Source organism: Heterodontus francisci, chromosome 3 (assembly GCF_036365525.1).
Source record: "Heterodontus francisci isolate sHetFra1 chromosome 3, sHetFra1.hap1, whole genome shotgun sequence".
NCBI lineage: Eukaryota > Metazoa > Chordata > Chondrichthyes > Heterodontiformes > Heterodontidae > Heterodontus > Heterodontus francisci.
Genome location: NC_090373.1, coordinates 195,568,391 through 195,588,717, shown reverse-complemented (window position 1 = coordinate 195,588,717; position 20,327 = coordinate 195,568,391). Strand labels below are relative to the sequence as shown.

General features: G+C 44.9%; 1 protein-coding gene across 15 annotated transcripts in view; it reads right to left on the bottom strand.

The window, feature by feature from the left end:
* Positions 1–20,327, bottom strand: part of LOC137365608 (toll-like receptor 5) — an 82,556-nt gene that overhangs the window by 1,729 nt on the left and 60,500 nt on the right. For 14 of the 15 annotated variants that reach the window (XM_068028012.1, XM_068028009.1, XM_068028019.1 and 11 more), the window contains one exon: positions 213–2,884. In XM_068028012.1, the coding sequence (XP_067884113.1) occupies positions 213–2,878 (2,666 nt within the window). In that variant the 5' untranslated portion in view covers positions 2,879–2,884. Of the gene's footprint in view, positions 1–212; positions 2,885–10,893; positions 12,301–20,327 lie in introns of those variants that run through there. The other variant, XM_068028048.1, reaches the window with a different exon arrangement.

Below are 20,327 nucleotides of genomic sequence, written 5' to 3'. Positions count from 1 at the left end.
AGAAAGTGACCCAGAGGATGTTCAAAGAATCGGAGTAATTGACATTCTTTGAGGTAATTGTGTAACAGCAGACTGGTATTGAGGTTGTAGGCCACCTATTGGTAATATGCTATGGTGTCCAAACACCATTTGGTTGGAGATAGAGCCTAGGCTTGCAGTTGGCCTACAGCTGGATGTCATATCTATTGCAGAGAGCAACCCAGAGTTATTACCTTGTGACTGTCGCCACCCGTTGCAACCCAATGTCATCGTTTGCCTTCTCCCTTTTGAAGAAATTCAGTCGGCGGAAAGACTTCACCTTCTCCAGTTTTGGACTTTTCCTTTTGGGCTCTTGCAGGATTTGGTATGCCAGCTTATCCAAGATCCACTTGTGGTCCTGGGGGTCTTCTGGCCAGCGCATGTATTTCCTGCCCCGAATGTACGCTCTAATGGGCTGGTACTTCATCAGTTGGTAGTCCGGGAGCCTGCCAACAATCAACACAATCATCACATCCCTCAGTTCATGGAAAAGTCGACTCTGGGCAATATTGAAAGCTTCAACGCACCAACCATCCTTCAGGAACTCCCTGGTCACAATGCAGATAGTTTTCTTGCTGCACCAGATGGCATCACGTATGTTCATAATGTGATCCTCTCCGGGAATGAAGTCCCGGTCTTCAAAGCACAGCTGAAACCTGTTCTTGCCATCGAACTGGGAGTCCAAGTACTGAAGAAGTGAGTTCTTCACCCACTCGATGTCCTTACTGCTGAAGCACAAGTATGCATCAAACATGTAGTTCTTTCCTTCCAGATCAGCTTTCTGACCGTTCAGAATGCTGTTTGTTGTTCTTTTGTACCAGATGAAGAACAAGCCCCTGTAGTGATTGTAGAGAAGAACAGAAGTGATCATAATCAGTAAGACTGTAGTGAAGAAGACAAAGAGAGCAAATTGTATTGGCTCCACATTAACATCCTCATCACACCCATCAGCATTCAGATAAAGAAGAGGTGTCCCATGCAACTCTTCTGGAAACATACAGTATATTTCCATTAATGGTTCCATCAACTCCACTGAAGTGCCATTTAGCCATTCAACAAAGTCCCTGAGACTACAGTCACAGATGTATTGGTTTTGCCTCAAGTCTAGGTGACTCACAAAGCTGAAGACCTCCGGGTTGGGTGACACAAGGCGGTTTTTAGACAGGTCGAGAGTTTCAAGAGTGCTGGGAAACAGGCCAAGGCTGAGCTGGGACAGGGAGTTAGAAGATAAGTTGAGTCTCTTTAGAGAATTCAAACCTTTAAAAACATCTTGTGGCAGCTCAGTGAGATAGTTATGATCAAGGAGAAGGACAGTTAGGTTAGTCAGATTGTGGAACACCTCCCAGCACTGTTTAGATGCCCATATCAACTGGAGGAAATTATCTGAGAGGTCAAGGTGTATTAACTGGTTGTCTTTCGGAATGGTGTCAGTGTGAGTGGGAGTGCACATCGACACACGGTTGTTCCTCAACAAAAGATACTCCACGGCAGGGAGCTTCATGATCTCATAGAAAACATTGAGGTTGCTTAAAGCGTTGCTTGAGAAATCGAGAAAGGTGCTATTGTAAACTGCCTCCAGGCCATAAACTGTCTTGAGTCGATTGTGACCCACTAAGAAATATGCCAATTGTGGGAGGTGGTGAAACTCAGAAATAGAGGAGAGAGAATTGTCTCGAAGGTTCAATGTCTTCAGTTGATTGAGTCCATGAAATGCATTGTACTGAATGGCCCCAATATGGTTGTGCTGCAGGTCAATGAGCGAGACATTCCTCAGACCTTCAAAGGTTGATGAGTAGAGCTCCCCCAAAAGATTGAAAGAAAGATTTAACTGTTGAAGGGAACCAAGGCCGAAGAATGCGTTCTTTTCAATCTGATTGATTTTGTTCGAAGATAATGTTAGAAACAGCAAGGAGGTCAAGTGTGAAAATACATGAGGTTTCAGGGAGAAAATGAATGTATGGGATATGTCCAGAACCATCATGGAACTTTCAACAAGACCAGAAAATGTCTGATTGCTTGGATCCTCTATATTGTCAAAACCAAACGATCTACCAATGGCTAGGAACTGCATTTTCATGTGGATAATAACTGTTCCCCTTAAGGCTAAAAACATCTTCTCCAGCTGTTGGGTGCTGAGGCTGGTTGATGAAATGTCCAAAGTGTGAAGCATTATGCCCTGGAAAGGATTGCCACATTGTTCCCAGTTAAAGGTTTTATCTCCATACAAGTATCTGTTTGAGGAGATGTCAAATGTTTTGAAAAGCCTCTGTCGAACATTGTACAGATCCCCCTGACAAATCTGGCGAATCCGATTTGCCTTAAAATTAACATTTACCAATGCCCATAGATTGTAAAATGTCGGATCTGGCCTGATATGTTCTATCTTGTTTCCTTCAAGAATGAGGGTGTGTAGTGAGATTAAATCTTTAAAATACCCTTGTTGTAGAACTGAGTCATTAAGACCATTGTAATCCAGAAGCAGGACCTGCAGGTTTCCTAGCCCAGAAAATGCCTTCAAGTCCAGCTCTAGTTCTTTGTTTCCTCCCAGGTCCAGAGATGTCAGATTGGGCAAATTCCTAAATGCTCCTGGTCCAACACGCAATGGTAACTTCGACTGCAACCCAACTGAGAGGATTTGTAGCTGACCTAGCCAAGAAAATGATGTCTCCTCAATAAGCCTGATGCTGTTCCAATTTAAGTTGAGGTGGACGATGTCTATTGGTACTTGTGGGATCTCAGTAAAATGGCAACTCTGACAGTCCAAGTAGTTCTGATACCTGGAACATGTGTTGACGAAAGGTTGTTGCTGAGCTATAGCGAAGGCTGCTCCGAGGAAGCACAGAGAGAAGTGTAGCATCATGATGTCCTATTGAAAAGAGGTGAATTATTTATTGTTGTTTGCTGAAGAAATCACTGAATCTTCATATCTAACTGGATCCAGGACGAACTGCACATAATAACCCAGTGATTTGTCCATCAGTGACTTTGTCTATCCTGATCATAGAAGCATAAAATGATACAGCACAGAAGTAGACCATTCAGCCCATTGTCCCTGTACTAGCTCTTTGAACTATCCAATTAGTCCCATTCCCTTGCTTTTTCCTCAACCTTGCAATTTTCCCCTTTCAAGTACTTATTCAATTCCTTTTTGAACGTTACTATTGAAACTGCTTCCAGCAACCTTTCAGGCAGTGCATTCCAGAATACACCAAGTCACTGTGTAAAACATCTATTTCCTCATGTCTTCTCCGGTTCTTTTGCCAATCTATGTCTTCTAGTTACCAACCCTTTTGCACTCTCTCTAAGGCCTTGACATCCTTCAAAAAGTGTGCTTCTCAGAATTGAACACAATACTACAGCTGAGGCCTAACCAGTGATTTATAAAGGTTAGGAACATAGGAATAGGAGGAGGCCATTGAGCTGCTCGAGCCTGTTCCACCATTCAATGAGATTATGACTGATCTGTGAACTAACTCCATGTACTAGCCTTTGTTGCATATCCCTTAATACCTTTGGCAAACATAAAACTATCAATCTCAGTTTTAAAATCAACAATTTATCTAGCATCAATTGCCATTTGCAGAAGAGAGTTCCAAACTTGTACCACCCTTTACTAGAAGAACTGTTTCCTAATTTCACTCCTGAAAGATTGAGCTCCAATTTTTAGACTACCGTCATGTAGGCCCCCACCTGCCAAGAATGAGACACATTAATTTTGTCATGAACATTAATTTTGAACTGTTGCTGGAGCGAGGAAATGACTTGGTAAACAGAACAGGCGTGGCTGGAAAAAAACATTTACATACTAACAATGGTGCTTGTGTAGACAAAGGGCCATTCCCTGACACATTCAACCCACAATGGATTTTGATCACCGGACAGTGAGAGGTGGGGAAGAGCATTCCAGTCCCTACTGGGGTCATGCAATCCACAGGGGCCGGGACTGGTTGGAGCAGCTGGTCACATGACTAACTGGCTGTTCCAGGGTTTTTGAAATGAGCCACAGAGAGTTTGAACTCAGAAAGACTGTTTGCTCCTGTACTGAGAAGATCTCTCCTGTCTGCTCCCATCTCTTCCAAATTCCCTAGATTCGGGGAAGGTTCTAATAGATTGGAAAATAGCCAATGTAACTCCTTTATTCAAAAAGGAAGGGAGACAGAAAGCAGGAAACTACAGGCCAGTTAGCTTAAGATCTGTCTTGGGGAAAATGTTAGAATCTATTATTAAAGATGTTATAGCAGGGCACTTAGAAAAATTCAAGGTAATCAGACAGAGTCAACCATGGTTTTGAATAAGGGAAATCATGCTGAACCAATTTATTGGAGTTCTTTGAAGAAGTAACATGTGCTGTGGATAAATGGGAACCAGTGGATGTATTGTACTGAGATTTCCAGAAGGCATTTGAAAAGGTGCCACATCAAAGGTTATTGCAGAAAATAAAAGCTCACAGTGTAGGGGCTAACCTATTGGCATGGATAGAAGATTGGCTAGCTAACAGGAAAGAGAGTAGGCATAAATGGGTCATTTTCTGGTTGGCAAGTTGTAATGGATGGTGTGCTACAGGGATCAGTGCTGGTGCCTCAATGTTTTACAATTTATATAAATGACTTGGATGAAGGGACCGAAGGTATGGTTGCTAAATTTGCTGATGACACAAGGTTAGGTAGGAAAGTAAGTTGTGAAGAGGACATAAGGAAGCTACAAAGGGATATACTTAGGTTAAGTGAGTGGACAAAGACCTGACAAATGGGGTATAATGTGGGAAAATGTGAAATTGTCTGTTTTGTCAGGAAGAATAAAAAAGAAGCATATTATCTAACTGGTAAGAGATTGCAGAGCTCTGAGATGCAGAGCAATCTGGGTGTCCTAGTGCATGAATCACAAAAGGTTATGTCATGGTCCTGTAGTTTTGTTCTGGGAATATATGGTTTGCCTTTAAGGCTTGCAAAGGATCAGTATTGTTTTAAGAACCAGCAAGCCTCAGGAGTTATAGGAAGGTGCATTTTGATTGCCTTAGAAACAGCAATTTGGAGATTGCGATTCAAAGGGTGCATTCTCGTTACCATAGATATAGCCACTGGGAGTGAGTATTAAGCAATACATTTGTTACAATTCAATTTTGAACTGGCTTTTTAGTTGAGGACAGTTTGTTCTAACTGAACACAGACACAGAGGACACACAGACAGCTGTGATGACAGCACCTGCAAAAAGAGCTCACAACCATTTAAACTGAAGGAAGAGGATTTTAGTTTGTTTAATTATTATCTCTCAAAACTCAAAGAAAAAGTCAAGCCAAAACAGAGATCTCTGGTAATTTAAATTAAAGAAAGGGAAGTTAGACTGTGACAATCTTTAATCCCTCAAAAACTCTAAAGTCAGCTTGATTCTATTGTAAGTGTTTGCAAGTCATTAATTGTTGAAATTCGCTGGAGAAGGAAAGCATCACCTACTGCTGAAGTTAGACTACAGACTGTTCTACTGTCAAAGAACCTTTTTTCCTGCATCAGACGACTGTGAGGACTTCAAACAACATTCCGTGAGGACTTCAAGGAACATTCTGTGAGGACTTCAAGCTCCATTGGATTGTGAATCTTCAAGGGCTCTAATTTTTTCTGTTTTTTAATGTTGTTTATATCTTCATAGTGTTTAAGAATTTAGTTCTTCTAATTAAAGAGTTAATTTGTTGATTGAAAGACACCTGGTTTGGTTAGCTTCATTCGGGGGTTAATAGATGGTACAATTTGGCTGGGTCTTTCTTTAATTTGGAAAGTTTAAAATAATATGTTAGGCGATCTGTGGAGTGACGGGATTGAATTATCAGTGTGTTTCTCCCACCACAATCAGAATCGTATATTTTGATTGGGGGCATTGACTGGAATGGTCAGTGGTAACAGTTAGTATGCAGGTACAGAACATAATTAGGAAAGCTAATAGAATGTTATCGTTTATTGCGAGGGGAATTGAATACAAAAGTAGGGACATTACGCTTCAGTTATACAGGGCATTGGTGAGACCATATCTGGAGTACTGTTTACAGTATTGGTCTCCTTATTTAAGGAAGGATGTAGATGCATTGGAAGCGCTTCAGATAAGATTTACTAGACTAATACCTGGAATGGGTGGGCTGTCTTACGAGGAAAGATTGGACAGGCTAGGCTTGTATCCGCTGGAGTTCAGAACAGTAAGAGACAACTTGATTGAAACATAAAATCCTGAGGGGTCTTCACAGGGTGGATGTAGAAAGGATGTTTCCTCCTGTGGGAGAATCTAGAACTAGGGGTCACTGTTTAAAAATAAGGGGTCACACATTTAAGACAGATGAGGAGAAATTTTTTTTCTCTCAGAGGGACCTGAGTCTTTGGAATGCCGTTGCTCAAAAGGCGGTGGAAGAAGCGTCTTTGAATAATTTTAAGACAGATTTAGATAGATTCTTGATAAGTAAGGGGGTGGAAGGTTATTGGGGGTAGGCGGGAATGTGGAGTTGAGGTTACAATCAGATCAGCCATGATCTTGTTGAATGGTCGAGCAACTGTTGCCTACTCCTGCTCCTAATTCATATGTTCATAGGCTAATATGCCTAAAACTTTGATCAAATCACCTCTTCACTTTCTAAATTTCAGAGAATATAATCCAAGTTTGTGTAATCGCTCCTCATCGCTTAATCTTTGGAGTCCAGGTGTCATCTAGTAAGTCCATGCTGCACTATCTCCAAGACAATATATCCTTCCTAAGGTGTGATGCCCAGAACTGTTCACAATACTGCAGGTGTGGTCTAACCAGGGCTTTGTATAGCTGAAGCAGAACTTCCACCACTGTATATTCTATCCCTCTAAATATAAAGGCCAGTATTTTCTGTACATGTTCATGATATTTTGATCATCTTTATACTTAGAACCCCAAGTCTCCCTGGCCCTCTGAAATAAAAACATAAAGTACTGGAAATACACAGCAGGTCAGGCAACATCTGTGGAGAAAGAAGCAGAGTTAACGTTACAGGTCTGTGACCTTTCATCAGAACTGGCAAAGGTTAGAAATGCAATAGGTTTTATGCAAGTGAAGGGGGTTGGGGGGGTGGGGTGGTGGTGGTGGTGGAAGAGAACAAAAGTGAAGGTGTGTGAAAGGGCAGAGGGCAGGAGAGATTAAATGACAAAGATGTCCTGGTACAAAGGCAAAGGGAGTGCTAATAGTTATGGTGAGAGGCGAAGGATTAGTCCAGAAAAAGTGTTAATGGCAGAATAATTAACACCTCTGTCCAAAAGCACAAATATGAAAAACCAAGTTTAAGGCAGGCAAATGGTTACAAAAATAATAAAATAAAATAATAAAAAAAAGGTCAGTCGTGCTCTGAAATTGTTGAACTCATTGTCGAGTCTGGAAGGCTGTAAAGTGCCTAACCAGAAGAGGAGGTGCTGTTCATCAAGCTTGCATTGATGTTCACTGGAACACTGCAGCAGACCAAGGACAGAAATGTGGGCATGAAAGCAGGGTAGTGAATTAAAACAGCAAGCAACCAGAAGCTCAGGGTCATGCTTTCGGACTGAGCGGAGGTGTTCCGCAAAGCGGTCACCCAATCTGCGTTTGGTCACCCCAGTGTAGCGGTGACCGTATTGTGAGCAGTAAGTACAGTATACTAAATTGAAAGAAGTAGAAGTAAATCGCTGCTTCACCTGAAAGAAGTGTTTGGGGCCTTGGATGGTGAGGAGAGAGGAGGTAAAAGGGCAGGTATTACACCTCCTGTGATTGCATGGGAAAGTGCCGTGGGAAGGGGACGAGGTGTCGGGGTTGATAGAGGAGTGGACCAGGGTGTCGCAGAGGGAACGATTTGTTTGGAATGTTGACGGGGAGGGGAGTGGAAGATGTGTTTGGTGGTGGCTGGAGGTGGCGGAAATGACACTTCATTTTTAGGTATGCCTGGTGCTGCTCCTGGCATGCCATCCTGCACTCTTCATTGAAGAGTGGTTGGTCCCCCAGCTTGATGGTAATGGCAGAATGGGAAATATGCTGGGCCATGAGGTTACAGATTGTGGTTGAGTACAATTCTGCTGCTGTTGATGGCCCATTGCACCTCATGGATGCCCAGTTTTGCATTGTGAGATCTGTTCAAAATCTATCCCATTTAGCATGGCGGTAGTGCCACATAACACGATGGAAGGTATCCTCAATGTAAAGATGGGACTTTGGTTCCACATGGGCTGTGTGGTGGTCACTCCTACCAATACTGCCATGGACAGATGCCTCTGCGACTGGCAGACTGGTGAGGATGACAATGGACCAAAGTGAACTTTTATGGTCTTGTTCTTATATCACTGACCTGAACCTTGGCTGATTTTTTCCCCCTCCCTTAGGAACGCTGAGGCCTAATTGGGCATCTGGTCACTGGAAAAGAGGTGATCTGATTGTCATTTTTAGGATTCTAAAGGAACCAGATAATGTAGATAATGAAGTGCTGTTTCACTTTGTTCAGAACAGTAGAACCAGAGGAAACAAGTGTGGTAAATTCAGAAACAATATTTCAGAGAGTGGTCAATCTATGGAACAGACTCACTAGGGAGATGGTGGAAGCAGATACTGTTGCTTCATTCAAATGCAAATGAGATCGATTTCTTTCAGAAGCTAACATTTTGGGTTATAGTATATGAGGAATTTGAGAAATGACTTGTGGTGAGTGCTTAGGAGGAACAGCTAACTTGGAACAATGGTCCCCAAAGCTCTCCACCACTGGAGGTTTTCCTCAACACATGTCTGGGTCTCTCGTAGACTTTTTTTTATTCATTCATGGGATATGGGTGGCACTGGGTAGGCCAGAATTTTTGCTCATCCCTAATTTCCCTTAAGAAGGTGGTGTGGTGACCTGCCTTCTTGATCCATTGCAGTCCATGTGCTGTTAGAGGCAGAGTCCCATGATTTTGACCCAGCGACAGTGAGGGAACGGCGATATAGTTCCATGTCAAGATGGTGTGTGGCTTGGAGGGGAACTTGCAGGTGGCGGTGTTCCCATGCGTCCGCTGCCCTTATTCTTCTGGGTGGTAGAGGTTTGGAAGGTACTGTGAAAGGCGGCTTGGCAAGTTGTTACAGTGCATCTTGTATATGGTACACACTGCTGTCACTGTGCCCTGGTGGAGATAGTGAATGTTTAAGGAGGTGGATGGGGTGCTGATCAAGCAGGCTGCTTTGTCCTGGATGGTGTTGAGCTTCTTGAGTGTTGTTGGAATTGCACCTATTCAGACAAGTAGAGAGTATGCCATCACATTCCTGATTTATGCCTTTTGGATGGTGGACAGGCTTTGGGGAGTTAGGAGATGAGTTACTCGCCGCAGGATTCCTAGCCTCTGACCTGCTCCTGTAGCTACGGTATTTATATGGCTGCTCCAGTTCAGATTTTGGTCAATGTTGCTAGTAGGCAATTTAGCGATGGTCATGCCATTGAATGTAGAGGGGAAATGGTTAGATTCTCTCTTGTTGGAGATGGTCATTGCCTGGCACTTGTGTATCACAAATGTTACTTGCCACTTATCAGCCCAAACCTGATTGTTGTCCACGTCTTGCTAACGTGGGCACGGACTGCTTCAGTATCTGAGGAGTTGCGAATGGTGCTGAACGTTGTGCAATCATCAGCAAACATCCCCACTTCTGACCTTATGATGGAGGGAAGGTCATTGATGAAGCAGCTGAAGATGGTTAGGCCTAGGACACTACCCTGAGGAACACAAAGAACAGTACAGCACAGGAACAGGCCATTCGGCCCTCCAAGCCTGCGCCGATCTTGATGCCTGCCTAAACTAAAACCTTCTGCACTTCCAGGGACCGTATCCCTCTATTCCCATCCTATTCATGTATTTGTCAAGATGCCTCTTAAACGTCGCTATCGTACCTGCTTCCACCACCTCCTCCGGCAGCAAGTTCCAGGCACTCACCACCCTCTGTGTAAAGAACTTGCCTCGCACATCCCCTCTAAACTTTGCCCTTCATACCTGAAACCTATGTCCCCTAGTAACTGACTCTTCCACCCTGGGAAAAAGCTTCTGACTATCCACTCTGTCCATGCCACTCATAACTTTGTAAACCTCTATCATGTCACCCCTCCACCTCCGTTGTTCCAGTTAAAACAATCCGACTTTATCCAACCTCTCCTCATAGCTAATGCCCTCCAGACCAGGCAACATCCTGGTAAACCTCTTCTGTACCCTCTCCAAGGGTACTCCTGCAGTGATGTCCTGGAGCTCAGATGATTCACCTCGAACCACAGCCATCTTCCTTTGATTGATAGAGATTGATTGCAATGATAAGTCAACAACTTACAAAATTGGACACAAAATTGGCTAAGAGACAGAAAACAGAGAGTCATGATGAACTGTTTTTCACATTGGAGGGAAGCATACAATGGTGTTTCCCAGAGGTCAGGATTGGGAGCACTGCTCTTTTTGATCTATATTAATGACTTGGACGTGGGTGTACAGGGCATAATTTCAAAGAGGGCAATACGGAGAATAGAAACAGACTTCAGGAAGCCAGACAGATGGATGAAATGGGCAGACAGGTGGCAGATACAATTTAATACAGCCAAGTGCAAAGTGATATATTTTGTAAGAAGAATGAGGACAGGCAATAGAAACTAAATAGTAGCATTCTAAAGAGGGTATATGTACAAATCTTTGAAAGTGGCAGGCCAAGTTGAAAAGGCTGTTGAGAAAGCATACGGAATCCTCGGCTTTATCAACAGGGGCACAGAGTACAAGAGCAAGGAAGTAAAGCTTAACTTTTATAAAACACTGATTAAGCCTCAATGTTTTGGAACATTGCGTCCAATTCTGACCATACTTTAGGAAGGTTGTGAAAGCTTTAGCGAGAGTGCAGAAGATGTACTAAAATAGTACCTGGGATGTCTCTTTGGCCTCCTTATCTCGAGAGACAATGGATAAGTGCCTGGAGGTGGTCAGTGGTTTGTGAAGCAGCGCCTGGAGTGGCTATAAAGGCCAATTCTAGAGTGACAGGCTCTTCCACAGGTGCTGCAGAGAAATTTGTTTGTCGGGGCTGTTACACAGTTGGCTCTCCCCTTGCGCCTCTGTCTTTTTTCCTGCCAACTACTAAGTCTCTTCGACTCGCCACACTTTAGCCCCGTCTTTATGGCTGCCTGCCAGCTCTGGCGAACGCTGGCAACTGACTCCCACGATTTGTGTCACAGGACTTCATGTCACGTTTGCAGACGTCTTTAAAGCGGAGACATGGACGGGCGGTGGGTCTGATACCAGTGGCGAGCTCGCTGGACAATGTGTCTTTGGGGATCCTGCCATCTTCCATGCGGCTCACATGGCCAAGCCATCTCAAGCGCCGCTGACTCAGTAGTATGTATAAGCTGGGGATGTTGGCCACCTCGAGGACTTCTGTGTTGGAGATACGGTCCTGCCACCTGATGCCAAGTATTCTCCTGGGATGTAGGACTTAAATTATGTGGAGAGGCTGGGGGTTCTCCTTAGATCAGAGAAGATTAAGAGGAAATTGGATGGAAGTGTCCAAAATCATGAATGGTTTTGATAGAGTAAATAGGAGAACCTGTTTCCAGTGGCAGAAGGGTTTGCAATCAGGGGACACAGATTGGCAAAAGAACCAGAGGCAACTTGAGGATTTTTTTTTACGCAGCAAGTTATGAGGATCTGGAGTGCGCTGCCTGAAAGGGTAGTGGAAGTAGATTCAATAATTACTTTCACAAGGGTGTTGGATAAATACTTGAAGGGGAAAGATTTATAGGACTATGGGGGAAGAGTGCAGGGCGGCACAGTGGCGCAGTGGTTAGCACCGCACCCTCACAGCACCAGCGACCCGGGTTCAGTTCTGGGTGTGAGAATAAGAAATACTGAAATGTTGTTTCTACAGCTTGTGGAAAGTTACCAAGAAGTCATTTGTGCACAACATAATGAAATCACTGAAAAAGAGAACTGATAAGGATATGTCAGTGGAGACCTTAAGACAGTACATCACTGACAAAGAGAACTGATAAGGGTATGTGGAGACCTTAAGACAATACATCACTGACAAAGAGAATTGATAAGGGTATGTAAGTGGAGACCTTGGGACAGTACATCACTTAAAAATTGTGCTTAGGCAGATAACAGAGAAACAGCAAGAGTTAGAACAACGGATGTAGTGAATAAGAAACTGCCCCACTAAGATAAAGGCTGACAGCTGCAAGTTAAAACACATAATGGAGAGCCAAATAAGGTAAAACAAAAACAAGAGTTAGGGGCTAGAAAGTTAGAGTAGGGGGAGAAGTAAACAGAGGAGGAGACTGTAGCAACCATAGGATAGGTTAGTGTCATAATACGTTATAACCAATAATGTAAAATAAAGGCGTGGACAAATGGATTTGTATTGTATAAACATGAACTGAATATGTTGATCGGTGTGCCTGCTTGTAGGACACCCGATCTTGCAAGAACGTTAAATAGACTTACTTCTTCAGAGTTTGACTTGGTGTAAATTATTATTAAGTGGGCTACGTTTCTCACATGGGTACTGCCTGTGCGGAGTTTGCAAGTCCTCCCTGTGACCGTGTGGGTTTCCGCCGGGTGCTCCGGTTTGCTCCCACAGCCAAAGACTTGCAGGTTGATAGGGAAATTGGCCATTGTAAATTGCCCATAAGTGTAGGTAGGTGGTAGGAGAATGGTGGGGGTGTAATAGGGAATATGGGATTAATGTAGGATTAGTATAAATGGGTTGGTTGGCACAGACTCGGTGGGTCGAAGGGCCTGTTTCAGTGCTGTATGTCTAAATAAAATTTAAAAAAATAAAAATAAATCTTTCGCTGAGACATTAAACATTGTTGTTTGTGTATCTTGTTGTGCATGACTTCATTGCCACATTTCCCTGCATTGCAACTACAACTACACTTCAAAAGTACTTTGGTGCTTGTAAAATGCATTGGGATGCCCTGTAGTCTTTCTGTCGCAGGAAGATAATTTGCAAGCGATGCGATAATTTCTCAAAGTCGTGGCCTTTAATACAGACCAAAAATCGGTCCATGTATTGGACAAAGAGAAAAAAAACAAAGAGTATCCCATTAACATCCACCACAGAAGGGCAGAATGATCACACAAAGCAATCACCAGCTGTAACTCACAGAAAACCACTGCTGAGTTCAAGGAAAGGTCGAGCTCCGTCCAAAGTACAGAGACACTGGATTCCCACCACAAGGAGGAGCAGGCAAACTGAGCTAAAAACTTTAGCGAGACCTCCTGAGGAATAAATCTAGGAAAATCAGTTTGTGAAAAAACAGTGTAAAGAGGAGTGTGATATCAGTGAGAATCCCAGTGTAAAGGGGAGTGTGATATCAGTGAGAATCCCAGTGTAAAGGGAGGCGTGATATCAGTGTGAATCCCAGTATAAAGAGGAGTGTGATATCAGTGAGAATCCCAGTATAAAGGGGAGTGTGATATCAGTGAGAAACCCAGTGTAAAGGGGAGTGATATCAGTGAGAATCCCAGTGTAAAGGGAGTCGTGATATCAGTCAGAATCCCAGTATAAAAAGGAGTGTGATATCAGTGAGAATCCCAGTATAAAGAGGAATGTGATGTCAGTGAGAATCCCAGTGTAAAGGGAGGCGTGATATCAGTGCGAATCCCAGCATAAAGGGGAGTGTGATATCAGTGAAAATCCCAGTGTAAAGGGGAGTGTGATATCAATGAGAATCCCAGTGTAAAGGGAGGCGTGATATCAGTGAGAATCCCAGTATAAAGAGGAGTGTGATATCAGTGAGAATCCCAGTATAAAGGGGAGTGTGATATCAGTGAGAAACCCAGTGTAAAGGGGAGTGTGATATCAGTGAGAATCCCAGTGTAAAGGGAGGCGTGATATCAGTGAGAATCCCAGTATAAAGAGGAGTGTGATATCAGTGAGAATCCCAGGGAAAGGGGGAGAGTGATATCAGTGAGAATCCCAGGGAAAGGGGGAGAGTGATATCAGTGAGAATCCCAGGGAAAAGGGGAGAGTGATATCAGAGGATCACAGTGTAAGGGGAGAGTGATATCAGTGAGAATCCCAGGGAAAGGGGGAGAGAGATATCAGTGAGAATCCCAGTGTAAGGGGGAGTGTGATATCAGTGAGAGTCCCAGTGTAAGGGGCAGTCTGATATCAGTGAGAATCCCAGTGTAAGGGGGAGTGTGATATCAGTGAGAGTCCCAGTGTAAGGGGGAGTGTGATATCAGTGAGAGTCCCAGAGTAAGGGGGAGTGTGATATCAGTGAGAATCCCAGTGTAAGGGGGAGTGTGATGTCAGTGAGAATCCCAGTGTAAGGGGGAGTGTGATATCAGCGAGAATCCCAGTGTAAGGGGGAGTGTGATATCAGCGAGAATCCCAGTGTAACGGGGAGAGTGATATCAGTGAGAATCCCAGTGTAAGGGGAGTGTGATATCAGTGAGAATCCCAGTGCAAGGGGGAGTGTGATATCAGTGAGAATCCCAGTGTAAGGGGGAGTGTGATATCAGTGAGAATCCCAGTGGAAGGGGGAGTGTGAGCTCTGTGAGAATCCCAGTGTAAGGGGGAGTGTGATATCAGTGAGAATCACAGTGCAAAGGAGAGTGTGATATCAGTGAGAATCACAGTGTAAAGGAGAGTGTGATATCAGTGAGAATCCCAATGTAAGGGAGAGAGTGATATCAGTGAGAATCCCAATGTAAGGGAGAGTGTGATATCAGTGAGAATCACAGTGTAAGGGGGAGTGTGATATCAGTGAGAATCCCAGTGTAAGGGGAGTGTGATATCAGTGAGACTTCCAGTGTAATAGGGAGTGTGATATCAGTGAGAATCCCAGATGTAAGGGGGAGTGTGAGCCCTGTGAGAATCCCAGTGTAAGGGGGAGTGTGATATCAGTGAGAATCACAGTGTAAGGGGCAGTGTGATATCAGTGTGAATCCCAGTCTAAGGGGGAGTGTGATATCAGTGAGAATACCAGTGTAAGGGGCAGTGTGATATCAGTGAGAATCCCAGTCTAAGGGGCAGTGTGATATCAGTGAGAATCCCAGTGTAAGGGGGAGTGTGATATCAGTGAGAATCCCAGTGTAACGGGGAGAGTGATATCAGTGAGAATCCCAGTGTAAGGGCGAGTGTGATATCAGTGAGAATCCCAGTCTAAGGGGGAGTGTGATATCAGTGAGAATCCCAGTGTAAGGGGCAGTGTGATATCAGTGACAATCACATTGTAAGGGGCAGTGTGATATCAGTGAGAATCCCAGTGTCAGGGGGAGTGTGATATCAGTGAGAATCACAGTGTAAGGGGCAGTGTGATATCAGTGTGAATCCCAGTCTAAGGGGGAGTGTGATATCAGTGAGAATCCCAGTGTAAGGGGCAGTGTGATATCAGTGAGAAACACATTGTAAGGGGCAGTGTGATATCAGTGTGAATCCCAGTCTAAGGGGGAGTGTGATATCAGTGAGAATCCCAGTGTAAGGAGCAGTGTGATATCAGTGAGAATCCCAGTGTAAGGGGGAGTGTGATATCAGTGAGAATCCCAGTGTAAGGGGGAGTGTGATATCAGTGAGAATCCCAGTGTAAGGGGGAGTGTGATATCAGTGAGAGTCCCAGTGTAAGGGGGAGTGTGATATCAGTGAGAATCCCAGTGTAAGGGGCAGTGTGATATCAGTGAGAATCCCAGTATAACGAGAGTGTGATATCAGTGAGAATCCCAGTGTAAGGGGGAGTGTGATATCAGTGAGAGTCCCAGTGTAAGGGGGAGTGTGATATCAGTGAGAGTCCCAGAGTAAGGGGGAGTGTGATATCAGTGAGAATCCCAGTGTAAGGGGGAGTGTGATGTCAGTGAGAATCCCAGTGTAAGGGGGAGTGTGATATCAGCGAGAATCCCAGTGTAAGGGGGAGTGTGATATCAGCGAGAATCCCAGTGTAACGGGGAGAGTGATATCAGTGAGAATCCCAGTGTAAGGGGAGTGTGATATCAGTGAGAATCCCAGTGCAAGGGGGAGTGTGATATCAGTGAGAATCCCAGTGTAAGGGGGAGTGTGATATCAGTGAGAATCCCAGTGGAAGGGGGAGTGTGAGCTCTGTGAGAATCCCAGTGTAAGGGGGAGTGTGATATCAGTGAGAATCACAGTGCAAAGGAGAGTGTGATATCAGTGAGAATCACAGTGTAAAGGAGAGTGTGATATCAGTGAGAATCCCAATGTAAGGGAGAGAGTGATATCAGTGAGAATCCCAATGTAAGGGAGAGTGTGATATCAGTGAGAATCACAGTGTAAGGGGGAGTGTGATATCAGTGAGAATCCCAGTGTAAGGGGAGTGTGATATCAGTGAGACATCCAGTGTAATAGGGAGTGTGATATCAGTGAGAATCCCAGATGTAAGGGGGAGTGTGAGCCCTGTGAGAATCCCAGTGTAAGGGGGAGTGTGATATCAGTGAGAATCACAGTGTAAGGGGCAGTGTGATATCAGTGTGAATCCCAGTCTAAGGGGGAGTGTGATATCAGTGAGAATACCAGTGTAAGGGGCAGTGTGATATCAGTGAGAATCCCAGTCTAAGGGGCAGTGTGATATCAGTGAGAATCCCAGTGTAAGGGGGAGTGTGATATCAGTGAGAATCCCAGTGTAACGGGGAGAGTGATATCAGTGAGAATCCCAGTGTAAGGGCGAGTGTGATATCAGTGAGAATCCCAGTCTAAGGGGGAGTGTGATATCAGTGAGAATCCCAGTGTAAGGGGCAGTGTGATATCAGTGACAATCACATTGTAAGGGGCAGTGTGATATCAGTGAGAATCCCAGTGTCAGGGGGAGTGTGATATCAGTGAGAATCACAGTGTAAGGGGCAGTGTGATATCAGTGTGAATCACAGTCTAAGGGGGAGTGTGATATCAGTGAGAATCCCAGTGTAAGGGGCAGTGTGATATCAGTGAGAAACACATTGTAAGGGGCAGTGTGATATCAGTGTGAATCCAAGTCTAAGGGGGAGTGTGATATCAGTGAGAATCCCAGTGTAAGGAGCAGTGTGATATCAGTGAGAATCCCAGTGTAAGGGGGAGTGTGATATCAGTGAGAATCCCAGTGTAAGGGGGAGTGTGATATCAGTGAGAATCCCAGTGTAAGGGGGAGTGTGATATCAGTGAGAGTCCCAGTGTAAGGGGGAGTGTGATATCAGTGAGAATCCCAGTGTAAGGGGCAGTGTGATATCAGTGAGAATCCCAGTATAACGAGAGTGTGAGATCAGTGAGAATCCCAGTATAAGGGGAGTGTAATATCAGTGAGAGTCCCAGTGTAAGGGGGAGTGTGATATCAGTGAGAATCCCAGTGCAAGGGGCAGTGTGATATCAGTGTGAATCCCAGTCTAAGGGGGAGTGTGATATCAGTGAGAATCCAGGTGTAAGGGGCAGTGTGATATCAGTGAGAATCAGATTGTAAGGGGCAGTGTGATATCAGTGTGAATCCCAGTGTAAGGGGGAGTGTGATATCAGTGACAGTCCCAGTGTAAGGGGGAGTGTGATATCAGTGAGAATCCCAGTGTAAGGGGGAGTGTGATATCAGTGAGAATCCCAGTGTAAGGGGGAGTGTGAAATCAGTGAGAATCCCAGTGTAACGGAGAGAGTGATATCAGTGAGAATCCCAGTGTAAGGGGAGTGTGATATCAGTGAGAATTCCAGTGTAAGAGGGAGTGTGATATCAGTCAGAATCCCAGATGTAAGGGGGAGTGTGAGCCCTGTGAGAATCCCAGTCTAAGGGGGAGTGTGAAATCAGTGAGAATCCCAGTGTAACAGAGAGAGTGATATCAGTGAGAATCCCAGTGTAAGGGGGAGTGTGATATCAGTGAGAGTCCCAGTGTAAGGGGGAATGTGATATCAGTGAGAATCCCAGTGTAAGGGGGAGTGTGATATCAGTGAGAATCCCAGTGTAAGGGGCAGTGTGATATCAGTGACAATCACATTGTAAGGGGCAGTGTGATATCAGTGAGAATCCCAGTGTCAGGGGGAGTGTGATATCAGTGAGAATCACAGTGTAAGGGGCAGTGTGATATCAGTGTGAATCCCAGTCTAAGGGGGAGTGTGATATCAGTGAGAATCCCAGTGTAAGGGGCAGTGTGATATCAGTGAGAGTCCCAGTGTAAGGAGGAGTGTGATATCAGTGAGAATCACAGTGTAAGGGGCAGTGTGATATCAGTGTGAATCCCAGTCTAAGGGGGAGTGTGATATCAGTGAGAATCCCAGTGTAAGGGGCAGTGTGATATCAGTGAGAGTCCCAGTGTAAGGAGGAGTGTGATATCAGTGAGAATCCCAGTGTAAGGGGGAGTGTGATATTAGTGAGAATCCCAGTGTAAGGGGGAGTGTGATATCAGTGAGAATCCCAGTGTAAGGGGGAGTGTGATATCAGTGAGAGTCCCAGTGTAAGGGGGAGTGTGATATCAGTGAGAATCCCAGTGTAAGGGGCAGTGTGATATCAGTGAGAATCCCAGTGTAACGAGAGTGTGATATCAGTGAGAATCCCAGTGTAACGGGGAGAGTGATATCAGTGAGAATCCCAGTGTAAGGGGGAGTGTGATATCAGTGTGAATCCCAGTCTAAGGGGGAGTGTGATATCAGTGAGAATCCCAGTGTAAGGGGGAGTGTGATATCATTGAGAATCCCAGTGTAAGGGGGAGTGTGATATCAGTGAGAATCCCAGTGTAAGGGGGAGTGTGATATCAGTGAGAATCACAGTGAAAGGGGGAGTGTGATATCAGTGAGAGTCCCAGTGTAAGGGGGAGTGTGATATCAGTGAGAATCCCAGTGTAAGGGGGAGTGTGATATCAGTGAGAATCCCAGATGTAAGGGGGAGTGTGAGCTCTGTGAGAATCCCAGTGTAAGGGGGAGTGTGATATCAGTGAGAATCACAGTGTAAGGGGCAGTGTGATATCAGTGTGAATCCCAGTCTAGGGGGAGTGTGATATCAGTGAGAATCAGAGTGTAAGGGGCTGTGTGATATCAGTGAGAATCACATTGTAAGGGGCTGTGTGATATAAGTGTGAATCCCAGTGTAAGGGGGAGTGTGATATCAGTGACAGTCCCAGTGTAAGGGGCAGTGTGATATCAGTGACAATCACATTGTAAGGGGCAGTGTGATATCAGTGAGAATCCCAGTGTCAGGGGGAGTGTGATATCAGTGAGAATCACAGTGTAAGGGGCAGTGTGATATCAGTGTGAATCCCAGTCTAAGGGGGAGTGTGATATCAGTGAGAATCCCAGTGTAAGGGGCAGTGTGATATCAGTGAGAAACACATTGTAAGGGGCAGTGTGATATCAGTGTGAATCCCAGTCTAAGGGGGAGTGTGATATCAGTGAGAATCCCAGTGTAAGGGGCAGTGTGATATCAGTGAGAGTCCCAGTGTAAGGAGGAGTGTGATATCAGTGAGAATCCCAGTGTAAGGGGGAGTGTGATATCAGTGAGAATCCCAGTGTAAGGGGGAGTGTGATATCAGTGAGAATCCCAGTGTAAGGGGGAGTGTGATATCAGTGAGAATCCCAGTGTAAGGGGGAGTGTGATATCAGTGAGAGTCCCAGTGTAAGGGGGACTGTGATATCAGTGAGAATCCCAGTGTAAGGGGCAGTGTGATATCAGTGAGAATCCCAGTGTAACGAGAGTGTGAGATCAGTGAGAATCCCAGTGTAAGGGGGAGTGTAATATCAGTGAGAGTCCCAGTGTAAGGGGGAGTGTGATATCAGTGAGAATCCCAGTGTAAGGGGCAGTGTGATATCAGTGTGAATCCCAGTCTAAGGGGGAGTGTGATATCAGTGAGAATCCAGGTGTAAGGGGCAGTGTGATATCAGTGAGAATCAGATTGTAAGGGGCAGTGTGATATCAGTGTGAATCCCAGTGTAAGGGGGAGTGTGATATCAGTGACAGTCCCAGTGTAAGGGGGAGTGTGATATCAGTGAGAATCCCAGTGTAAGGGGGAGTGTGATATCAGTGAGAATCCCAGTGTAAGGGGGAGTGTGAAATCAGTGAGAATCCCAGTGTAACGGAGAGAGTGATATCAGTGAGAATCCCAGTGTAAGGGGAGTGTGATATCAGTGAGAATTCCAGTGGAAGAGGGAGTGTGATATCAGTCAGAATCCCAGATGTAAGGGGGAGTGTGAGCCCTGTGAGAATCCCAGTGTAAGGGGGAGTGTGAAATCAGTGAGAATCCCAGTGTAACGGAGAGAGTGATATCAGTGAGAATCCCAGTGTAAGGGGGAGTGTGATATCAGTGAGAATCCCAGTGTAAGGGGGAGTGTGATATCAGTGAGAGTCCCAGTGTAAGGGGGTGTGATATCAGTGAGAATCCCAGTGTAAGGGGGAGTGTGA